The 23,457-nt window shown below is 37.8% G+C and overlaps 1 protein-coding gene across 1 annotated transcript; it reads left to right on the top strand.

Annotated features, from left to right (window-relative positions):
- Positions 1-1,316: 1,316 nt before the first annotated feature.
- Positions 1,317-13,147, top strand: LOC131650062 (patatin-like protein 1). The gene is made up of 10 exons (XM_058919804.1): positions 1,317-1,344; positions 1,434-1,524; positions 1,934-2,024; positions 2,183-2,313; positions 5,188-5,424; positions 5,520-5,706; positions 5,788-5,952; positions 6,031-6,336; positions 12,724-12,899; positions 12,983-13,147. Exons 1-10 carry the CDS (start codon positions 1,317-1,319, stop codon positions 13,044-13,046), a joined length of 1,476 nt encoding a protein of 491 aa, XP_058775787.1. The 3' UTR covers positions 13,047-13,147.
- The last annotated feature ends 10,310 nt before the right edge of the window (positions 13,148-23,457 follow it).

The raw sequence follows: 23,457 nt of genomic DNA on the forward strand, positions 1-23,457 counted from the left end.
AATAACTAGCCTAATGTTATGAAGGGAACTTCTAAGTCCTAATGTTGTCATGGTTTCTACCTAAAGTTAGGAATTAAAGAGACATGAAAATAAAGTCACAATAGAAGCAAAGATGAAGAATGATACAATGGTACAAAGTTACACACAAGTATGAAATAACAAGTAAAAATATAGTACTAGAGTGAAATAAAATACTACTATTTTATATGGTTTTTATGAAGGAAATTGAATTACAAGTCAAGCAAAAAGGATTAAAACAAATAGCCTAAAACTAATATTTTTAATGATTATTTTTATGTCAAAAATTGTATTAAAGGCTAAGAAGATAGTAGAAAAAAAAGGTATTTATCACCTAAAAGAAATTGGTAAAAAAAAGACTAAGTAAACATAAATTTATTAATGAAGAATAAAAGGAAAGGGGGGTGAACAGTGAATTATATGGTGCAGCAAGCAAGGCGCAGGGCCCAGGATGAGTTTGGCCCAAGGGGCGTTTTTATTCAGATTTATCAGCACAAAAAAAAATAGACATGGGCCTTCAGGGGGTGCATTCAGAATTCGGCCCAATAGATTTGTCATTCAGATTTTTATTATTCAGAATTTTGTTAATCAAAAATTGGATTAAATAAAACAATTAATTAAAAATAAAAAAAGAAATAAGGAATAGAGGGAAATTAGGGTTACTCTGTGTGGCGATTGGAGTTCTTTGAAGCGAAAGCCTCTTCTTTCTCTCCTCACGAGCAAACGGCGGCCGGCTCAACCTTCTCTTCTCCGGCGAGATCCTTCGATTTGTCATCATAATCGGAAGCAAACACTTCCTCTTCCGATCCCATCCCTCACCTCTAAGCTCTTTCTCCTTCTCATTGCGAGAACAGCGGCGGCGGCGGAAGAACAAGCTCTCCGATGTACTCAACTCGCGATTGATGAAGATGATGATAAGATTTTGTTGGAGATGCGCGTTGAGGATTGAGAATAGATATGAAGAACGATGATGATTGAAGCCGTTGCAGAGAGTGCAGTCTTTATTGGTTTTGTGAATCGATGAAGGGATGTGGAGGAGAAGACAAAAATATGGAACTCGATTCAGATGCGATACGAATGTGAGGTTGTTACGAATTCAGGTCGTTTTCTTTCTCCTCCTTCTCTGAACCTTCTTCTTTTCTGTTCTTAGGATTGTTGTATTGATGTTGTTGCAGGGATTATGGAGAAAGATGCTGAGATGAACTGAAGTTGATGAGGTCATGAAGGTTGCGATGTGAGGAGAAGTTTGGTTCGAAGTTGATGAGGATAGTTGAAGATTGGTGAAGGAGATGAAGGTGATGGAATTGGTTGAAGAAGAAGATGAAGGTTTAGATGTGGTTATCGATGAAGGAGATTCTGAATTCCTTTTGTTGCGATTTTCTCATCTTCTCAGCATCTTGGTTCTGTTTTTGCAGGTTCTTGTGATGATTACTCAGAGATGGAGAGTGATTGGAGAAAGCTTGAAGATGATGATGAAATTGAGAGAGTGAAGTGTGAAGCAGAGAAGTGAAGAGATGAAGATGAAGATGGTGTGAAAAATGGTGGAGAGGAAAGTGATGAATGGAAGTTCTGATTTATAGATATTCTTCAGGTAAATTCTCCCTCTGAATTTTTCTGTTACTCTCTTCTGATTATCTGTTATCTGTTGATTCTGTTAGAGTTTGTAACTGATTTGGAAGGTTAGTTATAAAGTGGTTAAGATTGGTTATTAGTTAGGAAAGTTTGTTATGTGACAGTTGGAGATTGTTAGAAATATGGTTACAAGTCTGTTAGAGAAAATAGAAAGGGGTTAGTTAGAGGGTTGTTAAGTTAGTTATGATGTTTATGTATGATATGATGTGGCTGGGAGTTTTATGCAACTAATTGGTAAATGAATGATTAGGCTGTTAGGATAGGTTCCTGTTGGTTTATGCAGGGCTGCTGGTTTGAATTTGTATGGTGTTGTATGTTCTGGTTTGCAGGGACTGGTTTTGATTGAGTTAGACTTTGTAGGTGCTAATTTGAATGTATGGAGCTGTTTGGTTTTTTGGTCAGTTAGAAGTTTTGGTTTTGTTATATAGCTTGAATTTGAATGAATGATGATTAGTAAGAAGTGATGAATTGAATTTGAATATATGACTTGATAATATAATCTCCTTGGATTGATATGCACTTGATTATGCAGGGTTGGTTTGATGTGATGGAGAAGAAGAGGAGACTGAAATATGAGCTGGAAAATCGGAACAGGGAACAAGCCTTCAAGATTCCATTGGACTTTGGCCAAAGCAATATTATTATTTGTGATGCCTTTTTTCTGTAATGGATTTGATGATGTACATAATTAGGGATTGAATGTAGACATTTAATTTGACATAGAGACTTTTAATTTGAGATTGAATATGAGTTTGTATCCCTTTGAATAAAAAGTGAAATTCTTCTTTTGTTGGAATCGGATGAGCTTCCAAACATCCACGCCTGAACTTGAGATAAGATCAACCCCTTATGTAGGCTAGTCCAATAACTCATAATGAAAGGGACCACCTCAATGAATCCATTCATGTAGTAGAATAAATCCACTCAAACCAATGGTTTACAACATAAGCGAACAATCCAAATGACTCAACGTTCTAAACCAAACTTATGAGGCCAATATCAAAGTCATATGATCAAGTGTTCTTTGAGAGGCTGAATTAATTATCATCTTCTGGTCAAATGCCAAGCTTCTTTTTTTTGAATGAATAAGCTCATGCCAAAACTTTGTGAGCTCCAGTTAGTTCACCAATCGATCCCTGATCCCATGTGTTTTGGATTATGAATGCAATGATGTGTTAGATGACCTAAAATGCAAAAAAATGAATGAGGTATGTAAGCCAATTAAGAATAATTAGATGGGCAAATTTTGGGGTGCAACACCTGCGCTCTCCGGTGCTGGTTCATGTTTGTGGTAGGCGATGCACTCTTTGTGGACAAGAGTGCAAGATATGCCGACGTGACCTACCTCCGCTACTTCATGGACTTGACTACCGTTCACCAGTGGAACTGGGGTTCAGCTATTCTGGTATACCTATACCAGAAGCTGAACGAGGCCTCCAACTGGAGGACCAGGAAGTTGACCGGATCCTGTACACTACTGACGGTACATTTCATTTTAATTGTTTCACATTTATTTATGTTTCGTATTTATTTTTTTAATACATTATCGTGTTTGTGTTTCAGAGCTGGATCATCTCCTACTTCCTCCGCATCCACGGCTTCCGACGTTGATCCTGAGTACGAGGACGCCATGCCCAGGGCCACCCGATACGTTCTCTAGAGGGGGAAAATTGCAGTGGGACCATACCGTGGGTACCTCGACCGCACGATGCACGATGACATCAGTTGGAGGCCATTCAGCGACTACACTGATGTTGTCGCCTTTGACAACATCTCGTTATATTCTGGCTGGTTGGCATGCGGGACCAACACCATGGTGAGGTATCTCCCTGAGCGGTGCATGCGGCAGTTTGGATTTGTGTAGATGATATCCAGGTCACCTTTTGAGGCTGCTCCCGACACAGTTACCCGAGTGTAGCTCACTGACATATTTGCGGATTGGGAGCGTCATGTGGTCCCGGAGGAGTATCGTCGCATGCAGGTCACCCAGGACTGGCACAGTGTGGAGGGGTATGTCACATGGTTCTATCGGGTGTCACATCCTCTGATGACATCCGACGCTCCTAGGCCAACATACGAGGAGATCCTGGAGAACCAGCAGGCCGAGGATGACCATGCCATTGATCTCCTGCCGATCTGCCAGCGGATAGAGCTGCTTGGGCGGGACGCGTTGGATGAAGGTGTCATTGATCAGGGCGGTCCAAAGGCAATCGCCGTGGTGGAGAGGATCGTCGGTGATGCGGGCCTTGCGGCGGCATACAGGCGGCAGAGGAGATCCCAGGGAGAGAGGGTTAGGCATACCCAGTAGGGGTTCGGGTTTATTTTTTTTGTATTCGGATTATATATTTCGTACACTATGACTCGGTCTGTATATATTATTTGAATTTTATTTATTATATTAGCATTTTACGTTGATATGTCGTTTGTTTTGTTCGGCGTTTTCGTTTTGTATATATTATTCGTTTTGTATATATTTCGTACGGGACTATTAGAAAAAGCATAAAAAAAAGAGACTTCTGCATAATTCGGAAATGCACTTCCGAAACACCCTAAAATCTGAAAAAAGGTGTTTTCGGAAGTGCATCTCCGAAAACACCCCCAATTTGGTGTTTTCGGAGATGCACTTTCGAAGTCTGGGAAAATTTAGAAAAAAATACTTCGGAAATGTATTTCCTAAGCAAGGGTAAAATGGAGTTTTCGCTGGGGGTGATCCTCCATAGGGAGGTGGATAAAGAAAAAACCTTAAAAAAAAAATCATATCACAATTTAAGGTTTGATGAAATAGTAGGATATGCTAAGTCAGTTCTGCACCTTCTCTTATCTCGTTTTTTTAATTAAAATTTTCATCATCAATATGAGCTAAAATGGAAACTAACATGATAAAACAAAAAAATAAATGATTGATTTATCCCTAAATAATATAAGTTAAGATTAATAAAATAAATTTAATAAATTATAAATTAAATAAACGAAAAGGACTTTAAAATTAAATTAAAAAATATTTGACTTATCTAACATATATAATCAAATTATTTTTTACTTTTTTTTTAATTAAATAATAAAATAAATTTTTATTTAGTTGTCAATAGATTAGTGGATTTCTTTAAAATTATCCAAGATTTTTTTTTACTTTTTATTTTTATCATTTTTTGCTAATATGTTAATATTAAAAATTATTTATTAAAATATATGGAATTATTTTATAAAAGTAATTTTATAATTAAATATAATATATATTTGATCTCATATATTTATCAAGTGTGTACTAAATACATGAAACATTAAAAGAGTGATATTATGTTTCTTATCGTGTGTCTATCAAATACATATATGATGAGTGTGTTTTATGTAACTATGATGAGTGTGTTTTATGTAACTATGATATTATCCAACTCTTTATATTTTGTGTCAATCCTCTCACATAAAAAAATAGTCCTAATAGTTTATCCTATCTCTTTCAGAACTTAAACCCCTTAATTATTCATTAATTACTTATTTCTTTTTCTATATAAATATTCAACATTAATTTCTTACTATATATGGTTCTCCTGGTGTTATTCTTGCCTACCTTGAATCTCAACTTCAGGAGATAGATGGTTCTGATGCAAGACTTGCAGATTATTTTGATGTAATTACTGGAACAAGTACAGGTGGTCTCATTACAGCCATGTTAGCTACTCCAAATCCAAAGAACAACAACCGTCCTTTATTTGAGGCAAGAGAAATTGTTCCATTTTACCTTAAACATTTGCCACATATTTTCCCACAGAAAAGGTATATATTTAACTTATCATTACTAAATAAGTCTAAATATGCATATACATTAGAAGAACTAGTTAATTACTCTTGAATCATTGTTGAATCGGCAGTGGAATATTTGCGCCGATCATGAACGTAGCGAAAGCTTTATCAGGACCTAAGTATAATGGGAAGTATCTCCATAAGATAATAAGAGAGATGACAGGGAACACGCTTTTGAGCCAAACTCTCACAAACATTGTTATTCCATCTTTTGATGTTGAGAATCTTCAACCTACCATTTTTTCCTCCTATCAGGTATTGGCCTTGATTCTTGTTTTTTAATACTTAACAATGCATGCACTCGTTTAATTATTAGTAATCATGAAATTTATGCAGATTGACGCGGAGCCAGCTTTAGATGTTATACTGTCTGATATTTGCATAGCCACATCAGCTGCTCCAACTTATTTACCTGCTCACTATTTTGAGACAAAAAGTGAACAAAGAAGAGTGATTAAAAAATACAATCTCATCGACGGCGGTGTTTGTGCTAACAATCCGGTAAAGTTCTATCCCGAAGACAGAACATATTAAAAAAAATTCATGTCTATAAAATATTTTTGATAATGATTTTTGCAGACCATGGTTGCAATAAGAGAAGTGACAAAGGATTTGATAAGGCAGCCAAAAGGGAGAAGTGCAAATGATGCGGGTGTAGGATACGATCGTTTTCTTGTGATATCAATAGGGACAGGTTCAAACAAGAGTGAGAGAAAGTACAATGCTAAGATGGTATCAAAATGGGGTGCATTGACATGGTTATTCAACTCTGGTGCAACTCCAGTTCTTGATTGTTTCAGTGAAGCTAGCACTGATATGGTTGATTACCATAACTCTGTGCTTTTTACTGCACTTCAATCTCAAGACAATTACCTCAGAATTCAAGTAAGTAGTGATGTACTTCTCATGACTATATATATATATATATATATATATATATATATATATATATATATATATATATATATATATATATATATATATATATATATATATATATATATATATATATATATATATATATATATATATATATATATATATATATATATATATATATATATATATATATTTTTTTTTTTTTTTGAAATCAAGAAATATATTAAACAAAACCAACCATTCGGAATTACAACACCAAAGAACCAAAACACAGAAAATTACAAACCGATTAAACTCTAACTTAAGTAAAACAATGGGTTATTGCTAAACTCATAGAAGTTATAATTGGAATGAGTAATTTTCCCGATATAAGACCATCTCCACACTAGCGCCTTACAACTCCACACCACGTCCCTCGAATTCCACGAACCGTTATTAAAGACAATGTCGTTTCTACACCTCCATAGGCTCCATAAAATAGCTAACCAAACGGTGCCAATTTTTCCTCTTTTAACTTTCCTTGCCCGGCAAAAAGAGCTCCAAAAAATAAAGCCTTCCTTAAAGTCTAAAACATCTTTGAAATGTAATCCAATCCACTCGGCCATTTCCCTCCAAACAATACCGGCGTTTCGGCAAGAAAGGAAAGAGTGAAGGAGAGACTCATTACAATCGGTACAAAAAGCACAAGCTAGATTCGAAGAATGATGAAGAATACCTTTAGACAAGAGGGAATCCTTAACCGGGACTTTGTTGATAAAACATCTCCAACCAAAAGCCTTCACTTTCAAAGGGACTTCTACCTTCCAAATATCTAAAAAAGCCGCATCAAAACGATTAGTCGGGCCAAAGGGGACAAAACGGCTACAAAGAAAATGGTAACAAGAAGCGACAGTGTAAACTCCATCCGATTGCAACTTCCAAATTGCAGAATCCGGTTGATCCTCAACCAACTCAGCCGTGGCCAAAAGAAGCAGCATGCTGTTGAGCTCTTCATGAAGCGCTGCTGCACGTGACTGAGGCGAAGGCACATGAGCAGGAGGATAATTCTGATCCGAAGCGAAAGGCAGCGCCGGCGAAGGGTGTTCGAGAACATCCGAGACAGTGGCTGTAAGCGGAACAGCGAGACAGTGTTCGGGAATCCCAAAGTCACCCCAGGTCCATGAACCATCTATCCACCCACCCAAAGCTCCAATGGAAACATCTTGAAGCAAAGAGCGATTGAAAAGATTTACGAAGAGATTCTTTAAGGGACCGTCTTCCAACCAATGAGAATTCCAAAAAGATATAGTGTGCCCATCTCCGACCTGAAAAAGAAAATTGTTAGTAAAAAAATTCTCCGGTAACTCTTTCCCCAACGAGGAAAGATCCGACCACCACACCGACGAAGATCTATCCTTCTTAAAAGTCGTGTTATCACTCCCCAACTTAAGGTTCACATCCTCATACCGAGCTTTTAGCACTCTAAACCATAATTCGTTAGAAGCTCCTAGGATTCTCCAATTCCACTTCAAAAGGAGCGCTAAATTAAATTGCTCCAAACGCCTAAAACCAAGCCCTCCTTTTTCTACCGGAAGGCACATGTCGTCCCACTTCACCCAATGCATCTTCCTTATCTCTTCCGTCCCTCCCCACAAAAAGTTACTTTGAATCCTATTGATCTCCGCTATAACCTTCTTAGGAGCTTTGTAGAAAGAAAGAGTGAAAATAGCCAAACTACTAAGCACCGATTTGATAAGAGTTATCCTCCCTCCGAAACTAAGCCACCGCCCTTTCCAAGAATTCAATCTCCTCCTAACATTATCCACAAGAGGTTTCCAAGAAGAGATACGTCTAGGATTTGAGCCAATATGAATACCGAGAAATTTGAATTCCTTCTCCTCCATCCTACAATTTAGAAAGTTAGTGGCGACTCCCATGAAGTGCGAGTTAATGTTAACCCCGATCAACTTGCTTTTATGATAATTAATGCTAAGACCCGACACCACTTCGAAACTCCGAAGAACCGCTTTAATGGCCCAAAGGTGATTCCAACTCCCATTACCCATTAAAAGCGTGTCATCGGCAAATTGAAGAATATCCACAAAACATTTTCCGTTCACATTAAAACCAACAAAATCGCCATTATCTACCGCTCTTCCCACCAAGGTCTTTAACCCCTCCGCCACAATAACAAAGAGAAAGGGAGATATAGGGTCTCCTTGGCGAAGACCCCGTTCCACCAAAAATTCATCCGTTGGGCTTCCATTGATAATCACCGACATCTTACTAGAAAAAATGATAGCCTCCATCCATCTCATCCAAACATTCCCAAAACCCATCCTTCTCATCATGTACCTAAGAAAACTCCAACTCACTTTGTCATAGGCCTTTTCAAAATCAACTTTAAACAAAAGACAATCCTTTCCTTCCTTGCTCGCGAAATCGACCACCTCATTAGCTATAAGCACTCCATCCATCATTTGCCTACCCGGGACGAAAGCGCTTTGACAATTCGAAATAATTGAAGGAAGCACTTTCTTGATCCTACAAGCCAAAACTTTTGATATCATTTTGTAAATACTCCCCACAAGACAAATGGGACGGTATTCATCAAGAACCAAAGGATTGCTTTTCTTTGGAATAAGGGCAATAAAAGAAGAAGTAATACATTTAGACAACACGGCTCCGGAGAAAAAACTATTGAAGCAAGCATGAACATCCTCCTTTAAGAAAGACCAACACTTTTTAATAAAAAGAAGAGACATACCATCCGGCCCCATACTTTTGGTCCCATCACAACTCCACACCGCCTCTTTAATTTCATCAATTGAAAAAGGAACCTCAATCGACAAAGCTTGCTCCTCACTCAAAGACTTAAAAACAAAATCATCCAACAAGGGTCTATCGAAGCACTCCTCCTTGAATTTGTTTTCAAAATGGGACTTCACCAAATTCTTCACCTCCTTAACCGAGTTAACCCCCCCTTCATTATCATTCAACGAGCAAATGTGATTTCTACGCCTCATTTCCTTCACAACATTATGGAAAAACCTACTATTCGCATCTCCATCGTTCAACCACTTCAATCTACTTTTTTGAATAAGCATGTTCTCTTTCAATTTCAAATTAAACCAAATGTTCTTCGAAGCTTTCACCTTATTAGAATGGATCTCTTCCTCCCAATAGTCCCCATCATCCCACATATTCAAATCCTTCACATTCTCCTCAATCTCCAAGTCTATCTTACCGAAAACATATTTTTCCCACCATTTCAATCTCTCTTTAATAAGTCTAAATTTCTCCTTCAAAACAAAATCTCCTCTCCCATGAACAATGATTTCTTGCCATTCCTTCTTAACAAAATCAAAGAAATTCCTATCGTTAAACCATTCATTATTGAATTTGAAAGGTTTTGGACCCCAATCTTCTTTATCCACCATTAACCAAACCGGACAATGATCAGAAATATCTCTCGAACCTACGAATTGGCCAACAACTCCCCAAGATGAGATAACAAGATTGGAAATAATAAAGCGATCAAGTCTACTCTTAGATTTACCATCCCCGCTAAACCAAGAGAATCTCTTTCCTTTACAAGGAACATCAACAAGACCGGATGCATCAATAAAATCCGAAAACTCTCTCCATTCCGAATTATTACTCCTAGCCGAAACACCACATCTCTCACTATTTTTTTTCACCGCATTAAAGTCACCTCCAATGATCCATTCTCCATCTTGATACTTATTTTTTAACTCAAGCAATCGAGCCCATAAAATACGTTTTAGAGGCATAGAACAAGCAGAGTATATATTGAAAATATAGTAGTAAGCACCTTGCCAAAAAACTTTTGAACCAAGAAAACCCGGACCACAAAAACTAGCCTGAACAGAAACAGAATTGGTTCTCCAAACAGACAGCAAACCCCCGGAAAGCCCCTCCGAAGCTGAGAAAGAGAAGTCCACATCATCCCCTCCCCACAAACTTCTAACCAAAGTGGCCGAAACATCAGACAGTTTCGTTTCTTGGAACATAACGAAGTCAGCCCTCCAATTACCAATCAAACTTCTAATTTTTTTCCTCTTAATCAAACTACCTCCCCCCCTAATATTATAGCTCCCAATAATCATTAAATACGGTTTAATAACTCCTTCCTTCCTTCCCTACCTTTGACTCCTCTAGATAAAACATCCAGAGCCAAAGGTTTGTAAAGACCATCCTTCCCATTGAGATTAGCAAGAACCCCCAGCTTAGCCATTTCCTTTTTCAACCTTCCATCACTATTACTATCAAAATTGGAAAGAATCCTATTGTTGCATCTAGCAATATCAGAGTCCATCGAAGGAAAGGTGGAGGAGGTAGACTCAATATTATCACTATTCCCCGAAGAAGCAGAAAATACGTGAGGAGAAAAAGTAGTAATAGGAGATATAACCTGAATTGGGCCACCAATCACCTTTGAATTGTTTTTAAAAGATTTATTGGACTTCAGAGTGGAAACAGTCTTAATGGGCCGAACCACCGGAACTGCCTTAGGCCCATCCAAATCCTTCAACAATTTAAAAATAGGTTTTCTTTTATAGTTGTCCTTACGTAGCTTGGATATCTCCTCATTCTCGATCTCCGTGCCAGATAAGGTGTTACCAAAGAAGGAGGATTCTGGAACAACACCAAACTGATGTGACCCACCTAGCTTGTTAGAAAAAGCTAAGTTAACCTTTGAAGGAACCTGTTGCAGCGCCGAAAAGGTATGCTCAGAAGAAATCTCGGACACGTGATTCTGCAGCGCCACATCCTTCCTTTTGAGATCAAGAATTGCAAGAATAGCTTTATCAAACGAGGAGCTTTCTGCTACACTAGCTGAGTCTACCGTAAGATTTTCCTTTTCCCTATGAAAGTCGTGATTATCTCTGGCCCCACCCTGCCCTTTGCCGTGTTGCACATTCTTACCCCCACCTTGCTGAAACTTCACCGTCTTCCCCCTCCCACCACCATCATCATGCGTATCGTCACCAAAGGAATCAATGGGATCTTCCAATCTAACATCATCCTCGCGCCCACCATCTTCATAATCTTTAGGAGAATCCGAATCGGAAAAAGACGAAGAGTTGGAGTCCAGGTTAGAAGCAATCGTCTTCCTTTCCAGAATCCTAACCGGTCCGTAAGTGTCCTCCCGAAGAATTAGAGTGAATCGCTCTTCATCAATTTCTACCACCATCTTCTCCATTAGAGAAAAATTAAAAGGAACTCGTATCATGACTCTTGCTATGTCCATGTTGTTGGCGGCACTGGTGTTTTCATCTACGCACAGGAACGTACCCAACAAATTAGCTACGTTTTCAAAGAACTCAGTGCTCCAAGCGTGGCAAGGCACTCCATACAGACGAACCCACATTACCCTCTCCGCATCCACACTTTCAGGTTTCCAAGGTGTGATCCTTTTGAACCATTGCTTCCACCACCATTCTCCGTCGTCTACCAGCTCCTGAATAATCCCTTCCTCCAATTCCTCTAGCAGGCACAGATTTGCTCCCATAGGATGAACTTTTATAGCAAAGAAGCCTTCAATCTCCATATGAGTTTGGATATTGTATGATTCGCCCGAGAAAAGAACCTCCCCAATGAAAGCCTTCTTCCATCTTTCTTTGATTTCCGATGAGGATTGGAAACGAAGCAAAGGTGGCTCTTCAGATTGTTCTTCAGCAGCTCCAGTTGCTTTGCTTTTGCCTTGAACAATGTCTACGAAAGAGATGGAGTTCTCCACTTTTCTGGCTGAACACCCCGGAATCCCCTCCCTTCCGTTACCGTCTTGGTTTTGTTTCATGTTTTGCTTCTTTCTGGATCTCGTATCTCTTCTGGAACCTCCGCCCCTTGCGAACCTGGGTTGGTTAACATGTATTTTCCTACCATCAATCAGAATGTTATCTAACTTCACTGCTAGTAATCTCTCATCCTTCACTTCTATAAACCTTGCAAAACCGAAACGTTTTCCGAATTTATTCCTTCTTGGTGGAATCACCACCTCAACCGTCTCTCCCACGCAACTAAAAAGTTTGAAAACATCCACCGCCCTGCTCCTCTCCGGAAATTCCGAGAAGTAAAAGGAAGATATTATCTCCCCTTCTCCAACCTGCATTCCTCCGAATGGGAATATATCCCATCTAGCAGAAATGTGCCTAAAGCTTCTCTTTGGAACTTGCTGCCAAGCCATAATGCAGAAGAAAAAGAACTTTAGAGAGAAGGGAGAGCACGAATCGCTTTCTCTCTCTTCATTACAGATCCAGTGATTTTTTTATTGATATATATATATATATATATATATATATATATATATATATATATATATATATATATATATATATATATATATATAGTTATATATTGTTATAAACTTAACATGGGTGCATGAAATAGGATGATACATTAGAGGGAGAGCTAGCATCTGTGGATATATCTGCTAAAGATAATCTGAATAATCTGGTGAAAGCTGGTGAGAATTTATTGAAGAAAAAATTTACTAGAGTGAATCTAGACTCAGGCATATATGAAACAGTTCATGATAAAGGTACCATTCAGGAAGAACTCAAAAGGTAATTATTCATTTTATTTTATAATAGTCCTAACTAAGGTGGAAAGAATAGTAACAAATATTGATATTTATATGCTTTTGCAGGTTTGCTAATAAACTGTCAGAGATAAGAAAAGAGAAAAAGTCCAAGCATAAAAATGGCAAGTGAATGAGTGATCACTAGATTGAAAATGTCATTAATCCATTGCTGAAGCTCTATATTTTATTTTATTTGCTTAATCAGTAATTTCAGTAGCATTATATCAGATGCAAGTGTATAACATTTTCTAATACTATAATTGTGAGTAAAATGATTGTTTTTCATTTTCAAAGTTTAGAAGGATTCTAAATTTTCATTTAATGATGTGCAATTTTAATCCAACTTGTAAAGAACAATCTTGACAAGTGAATAAAGGGATCGACTTCCCACTTTGTAGTACTATTTTATATAATTATAAGTCTAGAATTAAGGTTCACAACAACCTCTTCAATGTCTTTAAGGTTCATGATTTAATATATTAAATATGAATTGAATTGCTATAGCAACAACAAAATGTGTCCACTTATAAATAGGGGTCCCGCCCCGCCTTAAGCCCGACCTGCCAAGTGGTAATAAGTATAAAAATCATGCCGATCTTGTTAAAGTGGCCGGTTGGCTGGCGGCAGATTTGTCCGTTTTTATTTTTTAAAATTTCTTTTCCATTTTTGTAATAGATTAATAAGCTTTTTTATTTTTTTACCTTTCAATTAAATTTTTCACTTTTTAACAAATTTTACTTAAAAAAATATTGCATATATTCACAAATAAATGTATAAAAGAAAACCATCAAGAATCATAATTACTATAATTAACTAAAAAATGCGGGCTTAAGGCGAGACGGGGTGAACGAATTTGCGAGACGGGTTTTGGCGGGGTAGACTTTGGCGGACGACGGGTTTTGACGGGGTGGACTTTGATGGACGGCGGACCAAAAATCCCAACCCAAACCACTATATTTTGGCGGGTGCACAGGTTGGCTTGGCGGGTCACGGCCCATTTTACCACCCCTAATTATAAACAATAAGTCCAATTGAAATTCTTTGAATGCTAGACCGACTAATTTATGTGATAGTTTTATTATAGGTTATGTTGTCTTAATTATTTGAACACATATCACATGTTCTTCTAATTCTTTTTTCCCCCTCATAAAATGAGCACAAATAGGTAGATAAATTACACTGTAATATTATGAGTTGCACTTCCTGAGCCTAAGAATCAAACCGAAGTTTCCTTGATTCTTAGACAAGAAAGTGTACCGTTAGGCCAATTCGCTATTGATGCTCAATATTTCAAACTTGAAATATTGAACATCAATAGTAAATTGGCCTTGCGGTACACTCTATTGTTAAGGAATAAAGTAAACATGGGTTAATTTTTTTTAAAATTAAAAAATAGGCGCCGTTTGTTAAAATGAGACGAAAATGATTTAATAAAAATATTAGACTTGCAAGTCACAGTGGTTTTAACACATATCCGAGTTTTTTGATAATTGTTGGGATTAGACGAATTGATCCAGGCGTTTTCTGCTATCCATATCAAACAATTTTTAAAACAGTACTTTCATTAAGTATTTTTAATTAGGGATCTATTCACCCCTTTAGATAAGTTGCATTCTTCTAAAACGTACCTTGGGAATTGATGTGGTTTGGGTTGAACGAGTTGCTGGGTACACGATGTTGAGTACAAGTATGTTGTGAGATGCTTCACTTTGCAGGTTGATATTGTTGTATAGTTATAAAGGATAAATTGGTGATGATTGTTTTTTTACATGGTTTGTGTTGAAGGTTGTATGCAAGCTTCCTATTGTTGTTACTGAGTATGCTCTGAATTTTGCAGGTTTATTAAAGTGAAGGTTTTGGTGGATGATTGAAGGAAGATTGTGATTACATTTGTGCAGAGTTTCTTTTTTGTTTTCCTCCCATTTTTTTGTGATTGTAGGTTCTTTTTTTTTATGGGAAAAACTATTTCATTAAGAGAAAAGCCAAGAGGCATTACAAACAAAAATAGACTTATGGTATAGGACAAACCCCATCCATAATTGAGAAGTATCTAAGACATTACACATAGATTTATCAAAAGCTAAAGGATTACAACCAAACCAGAAACAACAACATATCATCAAATCATCAAATCTTGTAAGGGCATCATTAGTGACAATATAAGAATGAGAATCTATTGTCTTTTTCCAAATCCAATTAAGGATGATTTCTTTGACTTATGTATGCGTATATCGACTTCTTTTGTTCTCAAGATTGTCCATTTTCGTGGAAAGCTCAAAACTTTGTTGTTGACTAGAGATAGTGTTACTCCAAAACACAAAAATCCTTTGAGGCTTTTTATCAAACACCATGAGTGCAGTCTTAAAACCCAAATGACCAAAGCATAAAATAGACAACATAAAGACATAAAAAGCTAGATATGAAAGAGGGACAAAATACAACCTTTTGTAAAACCACGACGGCTTTCGGGGTGTGCGAATCGTAGCCAGTAGAGCATAAACAGAGGAGAGGGGCGACTTTGAGATGCTAAGACCAGCCTTGAGGATATTTTCATCTTCTAGTAGTAGTGGTGGCTCAGGCGGCGGTCGGTTCAACAGAGAGGAGTATGGTTGAGTGGTGGTTTGCAATGGAAAGAGGGAAAATCTGATGAGGGGATCATATCTGATGGACGTATGAGAGTGAGGTTGGGTGAAAGAGGGATTACCCTTCATAGAGGGAGGAGTGACCACCATAAAAGTGGTAGATAAGAGCCACCATGAAGGTGGGGGGCAACCACCAACAAACCCTAAAGGTTTGGGAGGAGGTATTCTAGAGAGAAGAGAGAGCATCTCTCTCTATGGTACAACAAACCTTAACGTGTGATTGTAGGTTCTTTATATAGAGGCTAAAGTAGTGAATTTTTTAGAGGGAGAATTTGAGAGATGGGGGAAAAATTAGAGATTGAGAGGTGTTGGTTCCATGGCTTTGTGATTGTGATTAAGTTTCCTAAAACATGGTTCTTAACTGATGCTGAGCAAGGTGTTGAAACATCTTGACCTACTATCATAGCAGGTTCAACTGTTAAGTGTTTTTACAAATGTTCTGCCAGATGTTGTGATATCCTATACCATAACATCCTGACAGTTTATACTGGTTTTTAATCCTAGAAATATTTGATTGAAAAATATGAGATTCTAGAAGATTCAGATACTCATTACAGGCGCAGGCAATCAAGGAATTTTTGGACAAATGCAGATTTGTTTTTGTTTCAGAAAAAGGATCTTTGAGACTGTTTTTACATAACTAAGATTTTATTTGGTTTTATTTGTTCCTATTTTATTTGAAGATATTGCATCTGATTCAAAAAGGAGAAGATTGGATTTTTTCAAAGTTCAAGCTCATACTGCAAGAGTCTATAAATAAGGACTTGCTAAACCTAGTTTTGCAAGCATTCACAAATAGAAACCGTGAGTGCAAAATAAGGGTTACTGTTTTGGGAGTTGACCGGTAAAATAACAAGTATACTATTTTTACCGATGTAGTAATAAGCGGATTAATTTTCCCAAGTATTGAACTCGCGGACTGCGTAGGAATTATATGTTTTAGAAAAGTGCAATGGAATAAAAAGTCATCGGGGTATTTTAATTTGATTATTTAATTGAAATGACAGCTTAAGTTAAATAAAATGCTTAAATGTTTTGACTAATGAAAAAGTATGAAACTAGTTAGGATATATGTATGAATTGCTCTGTAATGAAATAGTTACCAATTAACAGATTGACAGTAGAAATTCTCGACTATCGACACCGAACATTGATTTTCCCTAATTCCTTAGTGAAAAACTTCTTGAGATTAAAACCCTCTTTCAATTCCTTAACAAGATAATTTTATCTCAAGATTCTATAAGACATAGCCCGGATAATTTGATCGCTACGCATCAAACCCTTATTCCTAAGTGATTCTTAATTATAGCGTTATGATTAAAAAAGCATTGAGGTAGTTTGTCCGACAAAACCCCAACCGTAAATCAACACATATATTTTCCAATATATTGAAGCAATAAGAACTTTTAATCATAAACTGAATTTCATAAAGATAGTCCGAAAATAACGGTAAAGATTATTCATTACATCACATGATCCAGGGACATCAATCCTAACAAGTAAGAGTTTAGCTACTCATGGCAATTGTTCGCATAACAATGATTAAAGAGGAAGACATTACAATTGGTTGAATCGGAATTGATCTTCAATCGCGAATGCTCTTGAAGATTTCTTCGCTCCAAGCCCTAGTGCTCTCAATCTTCTTTTTCACGTTCGTCGGCTATCAAAAAGTGATTTTTCCCTTTCCAAACGGTGACTAAATAACTCTCAGCCAATAGTCTCTTCTGAAAAGTCCATCATGCCCTCCCTTAAGTGACACATTCCAACGATTTAAAACATAACTTTTTCTGTGCACACGTCTGACACGGCCGTGTCATGGGACACGGGTGGCCGTGTCAGACCTCTGACTTATTGGCTCCAAGTTTTTGCAATATTTTCCTTCAGCAAGTGTGACACGGCCGTGTCACATGACACGGGTGGCCGTGTCACAACTCTGTCTCGCCAAAAACCACCTTTCCTTGACTCGAATCGTGCCCTGTTCCTGCAACACTTAAACACTACCAATACAAGATCAAAAGCAAGAGAAAAACCAACAAAAACTAGAAAAGATAACACATCAAACTCAAATAACAAAATAAGCAAAACTAAAAAGAACAAGATTAAAATGACTTAAATTACCACCGGATGAAGTTTTTTTCCATTGATCAGAACATAGAAACGAGGTGAAATTGGTGGCCGATCAGGAGTCCTTTAAGGTTTTTCGTGTGTTCTTTCTTGTGTCACTCATGTATCTTCTGATACATTGAGGTAGACGTGTGTTCTCACTCTTGAAGCTTTTAAGCAAGAGAGTTGAGTATTGTTCTTAGTTAAGGTTCTTGACTAAGTATTGTTTATTGGAAAGTGTTAATATTTCTATTTGGTTCCTTTGGTCATAAGGTGTGTGAATGTTTTTATCACCTCTATGATTAGAAGTGCGTTATCGATTTCTCACATCTAGATGTCGATTTATAGGTAGAAGTAGCATTGGGTTGTGATTAGAAGACAAGTTGTAAGTTGGGACTATTTAGGCTTTAAACTAATAATACTAATATTCCTCCGTGGCTTGGTAGCCCCTAGATTAGGGGTTGTTGCACTGAACTAGATTAACAATTTACTACGTTATTTATCATTCTGCAAGTTTATTTCAGTTTTGATAATTGTGCTCTCAGTCAGCAGATGTTATAACATCTTTCTTGATATTGTGTGTTGTTAGGACATCTATCTTGACATCAGTTGTAAGTGTCAAAATTTCAACTGGCATCAGAGCAGGCACCCTGTTTTGTTTATTGGGCGAGCTCTATAAATTAAAAAGAAAACTCAGAAGAAAGAGGACGAAATTTTTTTTGGAGAAACCCTTGAGATCGCTGCGAACCCCACACCTCACACCAAAGCTCGTTCACTGAAAACAGATTTAGGGTTCATCCTTAGAACCCTAAAATCCATGAGCTAAGCCCTTTCACCACACCTGTAAGCAAACAAGAAAGGGGAGAGATCAGAAGGAGAATGGGAGCTTACACGTTCCTGAAAGCAAGACAAAAGGTGAGATCCAATCACTTAGCTTTTAATATCGTAATCTGAATCGTGTTGCATGTTGATTTTGGTTTGATTGTTGTTTTTCGGAAAAAATTGAGGGTTAGGGTTCATCCTTCAAAGGATTTAGGGTTAGGGTTCATCGGGGTTCTTGGGGTTTTGGTTGAAGGTTGTGTGGATCTGGGTTTTGGGATGAGTTTCACGGATGAAGATCTACCGGAAACTGGGTTTTAGGGCGGTTAAAAGGGTGGTTGGGGGTAGAGCCACCGGCCAAGGCAATTTTCGTCCAGTGGTGGTTGTTGGTTTGCGGGGTTTGGGGTTCGGAGAGAAGAGAGAATTTGAGAGAGAAAGAAGGTTAGAGAGAGAAAGAGAAGAGGGAAATGGGGGAGAGAGGGGAGATAGACGAAGGATAACCCTCTCCTTGTCTCACCGGATGAAGGCCACGTGGCCCTCCCATGGCCACCTGGCTGCGCATCTGAACTTGATTCAGTGCGCGTCGTCTCACCATACACCTTCAACAATCAACACATGCAGGCCACTTGATAGGAACGAACGACCTAGATCACTGAACGCCTACCATGATAATATGCACCTGCACCACACACGACCAACAGACCTTAGAACACCCTGCGATGGTTAATAATAAAATTATTTTATTTAAACAATTAAATAATTTACACAAATCGAAATTCAATTTGCTATTTGTTTTACCGAAGCAATTGGTTATGATGATTAGTAATAAAATTAATTTGTTAACTATATATGTTGATCAAATCAATTGATCAATGCGATTAACAAAGTTAAAACACTAATCAAGATTGTACGCCACATTAAAACACCTCTTTTACAAACTGTGAATTTCAAAACTGCGACAATTACCAAACTGCGTACGGTAATTCAAAACACACTCATACTAAAATCTAAGGCGTACAACCCTGTCCCCGAACTACATAGACTCTGATCCTCCATAAGGAGGTACGTAGGCACTTGGTAACAAGGCGAGTCCCCTTCCCTAACACTCCAATAAGTTTCGAATCTTACCGTTCACCCTTGAAAGCATAAACCTTGCCTTAACATTTTTAGCCACAAATTTTGCCTTAAACTCAAAACCATAGGAAAGGGTTAAGGGTACCTAACACCTTCCCTTAATCCGATTATAATAACTTACCCAGAATTCTCTAAAACTGTAGGGTTTCCTATTTGCCATGGCAGAATAGGTGGCGACTCTAAAATTCTAATTTTCAGGGCATGTTGCTACAGCTGGCGTCTCTGCTGGGGATAACTTAAAATGGTGAATTATTATGCTCCTAGGTTTGGGATTAAGGTTTAGGGTTTGGTTTTAAATTTTTAGGGTTTATGGCTAATTTTTAGGATTGGTTTATGGTTTTAGGATTGAAGGTTTTTTTTGGGGTTTTGGGTTTAGGTTTAGGTTTTTTTACATTATATTTTTATAATATTCTGGTTTATTTTCTATTTTCACGGTTATTTGAATAAATATTTGTTTAATTGTTTATGTGAAATATTATATTTATTGCATGATGGGATATATAAAACTGCGTTAAAACATAAGTGTGGGAATTATCTTTAAGACCAGGGGAGACTTGCATCGCCTACGAGTCTTAATGATAATTCCACTCAGAGTGGGTTGAATATTCGGAAATGTCCAAAAGGAGGCTTGACTTTGTTGAGGGCAGGATTGGGTATTTGGCTGATCTCTCTGAGAACCTAACCCTAAAACTCGAACCTCATGGGCAAATGATTTATTCTAAAATCCAAAGAGACAAAAAGTCTCGGAGGCTCCGAACGGCCCCATGAGACCCTTTTTAGAACATACCTATGGGAAGGGTAGGCTCCCTAAGCCGTTACGTCGAACCTATGAACTTAGGGCTTATGTGCTTATGTGTTTAATTATATTTTTTTTATTTTTTTAATCATATAATTGTTTGCATTCATCATGCATCATGTGCACTCCTGCATCATGTCTTATCCACAAGAAATAAATAAAAAATAATAATATATAAAAAGAGGACTTATTATGTTTAAGCAATAAATGTGGATTAGATATAAATGCAAATAAAGCATATAATTCATGGCATGCATGTCATTTTCATGGCATTGAAAGAAAATTCTCTTTTACCTCCAGAGCAAGAAACCATCGGGAAGGATAATCTGACATCCCGACCGTCTTATCGAACCAGATTTCCACAGAAGAAATCAATGGAACAGCTAGAACAGAATCAAGCTTCCCTTCGTGAGAAGGTGAATCAACTAAAGGGTAGTGTGGAGAAGGTTAAAGGAGGTATGGATCAGATGCTAGGACTCATGAAGGACCTCCTGGATAAGCAAGAAAAAGCAAAAGAGTTTTAGTCTAGGGAAACCCTTGTTCAGGATGAAATTCCCAACGACGAAAACCCGCTACTAGGATTTATGACAGGCTTCGGCCCTGCTAAGGACAAACTTCAGGCACGATCTTTTTAGAGAGCTATCTAATTCCAAGAAGAAGGAGAGACCTCTCAAGAAAGATTCGTTCCCCCTCAACAGAAGGAAGGGACACCCCACATAGTACACATTCCTGCTAACAATACTTCTGAGGATGACGATTACCTGGATCTACAATACGGAGTACAAGAGGTGGACAACACAGACCAAGTACCTCAAATGCAGCAGTCTCTTCCCAACTCTAGGGAAGACTCCAAGGACAATGAAAAAATCAAGGCGCTAGAGGAGAGACTGAAGGTGGTAGAAGGATACGATGTTTTCGATGTGGATACCTTCGAAATGAGCTTAGTCCCAGACTTGACTATCCCGCACAAATTCAAGGTTCGCAACTTTGAGAAATACAAAGGACTCACATGTCCAAGGAACCACTTGCGCATGTATGTACGAAAAATGGTTGCCTATGCCTACGATCAAAAGCTGACAATACGCTTGTTTATTGGTACATGCAGTTGGAGAAAGCCCATATCCGAAACTGGAATGACCTTGCTAACACATTCTTAAAGCAATATAAGTACAACTTGGATATGGCACCCAACCGGATGCAACTACAAAACCTGTCACAGAAGAAGGATGAAGAATTCAAGGAATATGCACAAAGATGGCGAGAAATGGTTTCTCGAGTCCAACCTCCCTTGCTGGAAAAAGAACTGGTAGACATGTTTAAGGGCACTTTGCAAGGACCATACTACGATAATATGGTCGGAAGCGTATCTTCAGGATTCTCGGAATTGGTGGTCATTGGTGAAAGGATTGAAAATAGGATTAAGAACAGAAAGATACGAGGGGCATCCTCAGGTTCTTATCACACAAAGAAGCCGTACGATGGGAAAAAGGAACCCAACACTGTTGGGGCAATCCTGGTTAATTAAGCCTCAGTACTACAACAGAAGGATCAGCATAAGCAACAGGGTGGTCAACGTACTTGGAAGTCCAAGCCTAAACGATCATTTACCCCGTTGCACATGCCACTGTGTCAAGCTTTACAACATCTGCTCAGTCAGAGTTTGATAACTCTGCTGCCTCCATACTCAGCTCCAGCTAATCCCGCTCCCGGGTACAAGCATCATGCTAGGTGTGCTTATCATTCAGATAGTCCGGGTCATGATACAGAGGATTGCGGGCCGTTGAGGCATAAGATCCAAGATTTAATTGAAGAAGGGATCATTGAGTTCGGACACCCTGAAGAGCCTCGCAAGTCTAATGCTATAGATGTCTAGAAGGAGGGCTTCTTAGATCATTTGTTTCATTTTCATTTGCAATTTCTTTTCTGTTTGTTTAAACATTGGTCTTATGACAGAAGCTATGTACTTTACAATAATCATTAATGCATTGCTTACGTTTGTCTTGATTTATTCCTAGTGTTTTCACCATATTTAAAACTGTGTTTTTACTTGGTTTTCCTCTTTGTGATATTCAACTCTTGTTAAAGCTGTATGCCTTTAGAGGGAGGATGACAAAAACGATACCACAATCTCATAAATTATGCTTTCGAACAGAACGTGTTGACGATGTACAAGCGTTGTTTCAATTCCTAAACAGTGGAGATATAAGGATGTTAATCCCTCGTCAACCCCTTTGAGCCTAATAAGTAGGAGTTTTCCTTCACATACAAAATAAAACCCTTAAACATAACCTAGGGTAGGGTAGTTGCTCAGTTAAATTAATTATCCCAAATTGTTCCTTTGAACACAATTACTGATGGTTCCCTGTCATTATTAAGTCAGGCAGTCAATATGCACAAAGAAAAAAGAAAAACAACACAAGGCCTGCTAAGTCAAAACCTATGAAGGGGACTTAGGCAAAATTGGGGCATCCCGCTGATTGTAGTCTCAAAATAAACAGTTCAGGCAAAAGTTAGGGATAACAAAGTCGAAAAGAGGTCACTACATACCCTCGACAAAAGGAAAATATTACAAAAAAAGAGGATGACTGCCTTTGCAAATAAACTTTTGGTTTTTGAACCATCATAAATGTCAGTATTACAATTCCCATAGTATTTTGGAGCTTAAACACATAGTTAACTGAGCATAGGACTGGAGAACACTACGAAGATTGGGATGGGTACAAATAAACTTTGAGCCATTATCCTTTGTTTCTTAAAACCGCGAACTAGGCCACATTACAACCCTTAAAAGTCCTAACTGAAGCACGGTTAGTTCGAAAGCATACTGTTACCAAAATGTATCCTGACTCCTTAGGGTCTACTATAGCTCTTGAGTTGATATTACTTTCTTACAAGACTCTGTTTTACTAAAATGTTTTTCAAAACTTTGAGACAGACATATGCATTCGCATCTTATGAATTTCATTATAAAGCACATTTGTCTACATAGATTCAAATGCTTAAAATCAGGGAAAAGTTGCACGGGGCATGGCTAATGACTAAAAGTC

This window comes from Vicia villosa, linkage group LG2, assembly GCF_029867415.1.
Source record: "Vicia villosa cultivar HV-30 ecotype Madison, WI linkage group LG2, Vvil1.0, whole genome shotgun sequence".
NCBI lineage: Eukaryota > Viridiplantae > Streptophyta > Magnoliopsida > Fabales > Fabaceae > Vicia > Vicia villosa.

Excerpts from the sequence above, each read along its gene's own strand:
- LOC131650062 (XM_058919804.1), top strand. The coding sequence starts at position 1,317 with ATGGAATTGGTTGAAGAAGAAGATGAAG. Across the intron at positions 5,953-6,030 it reads GTGTTTGTGCTAACAATCCG|ACCATGGTTGCAATAAGAGA; the intron begins GTAAAGTTCTAT and ends TGATTTTTGCAG. Across the intron at positions 6,337-12,723 it reads ACAATTACCTCAGAATTCAA|GATGATACATTAGAGGGAGA; the intron begins GTAAGTAGTGAT and ends TGCATGAAATAG.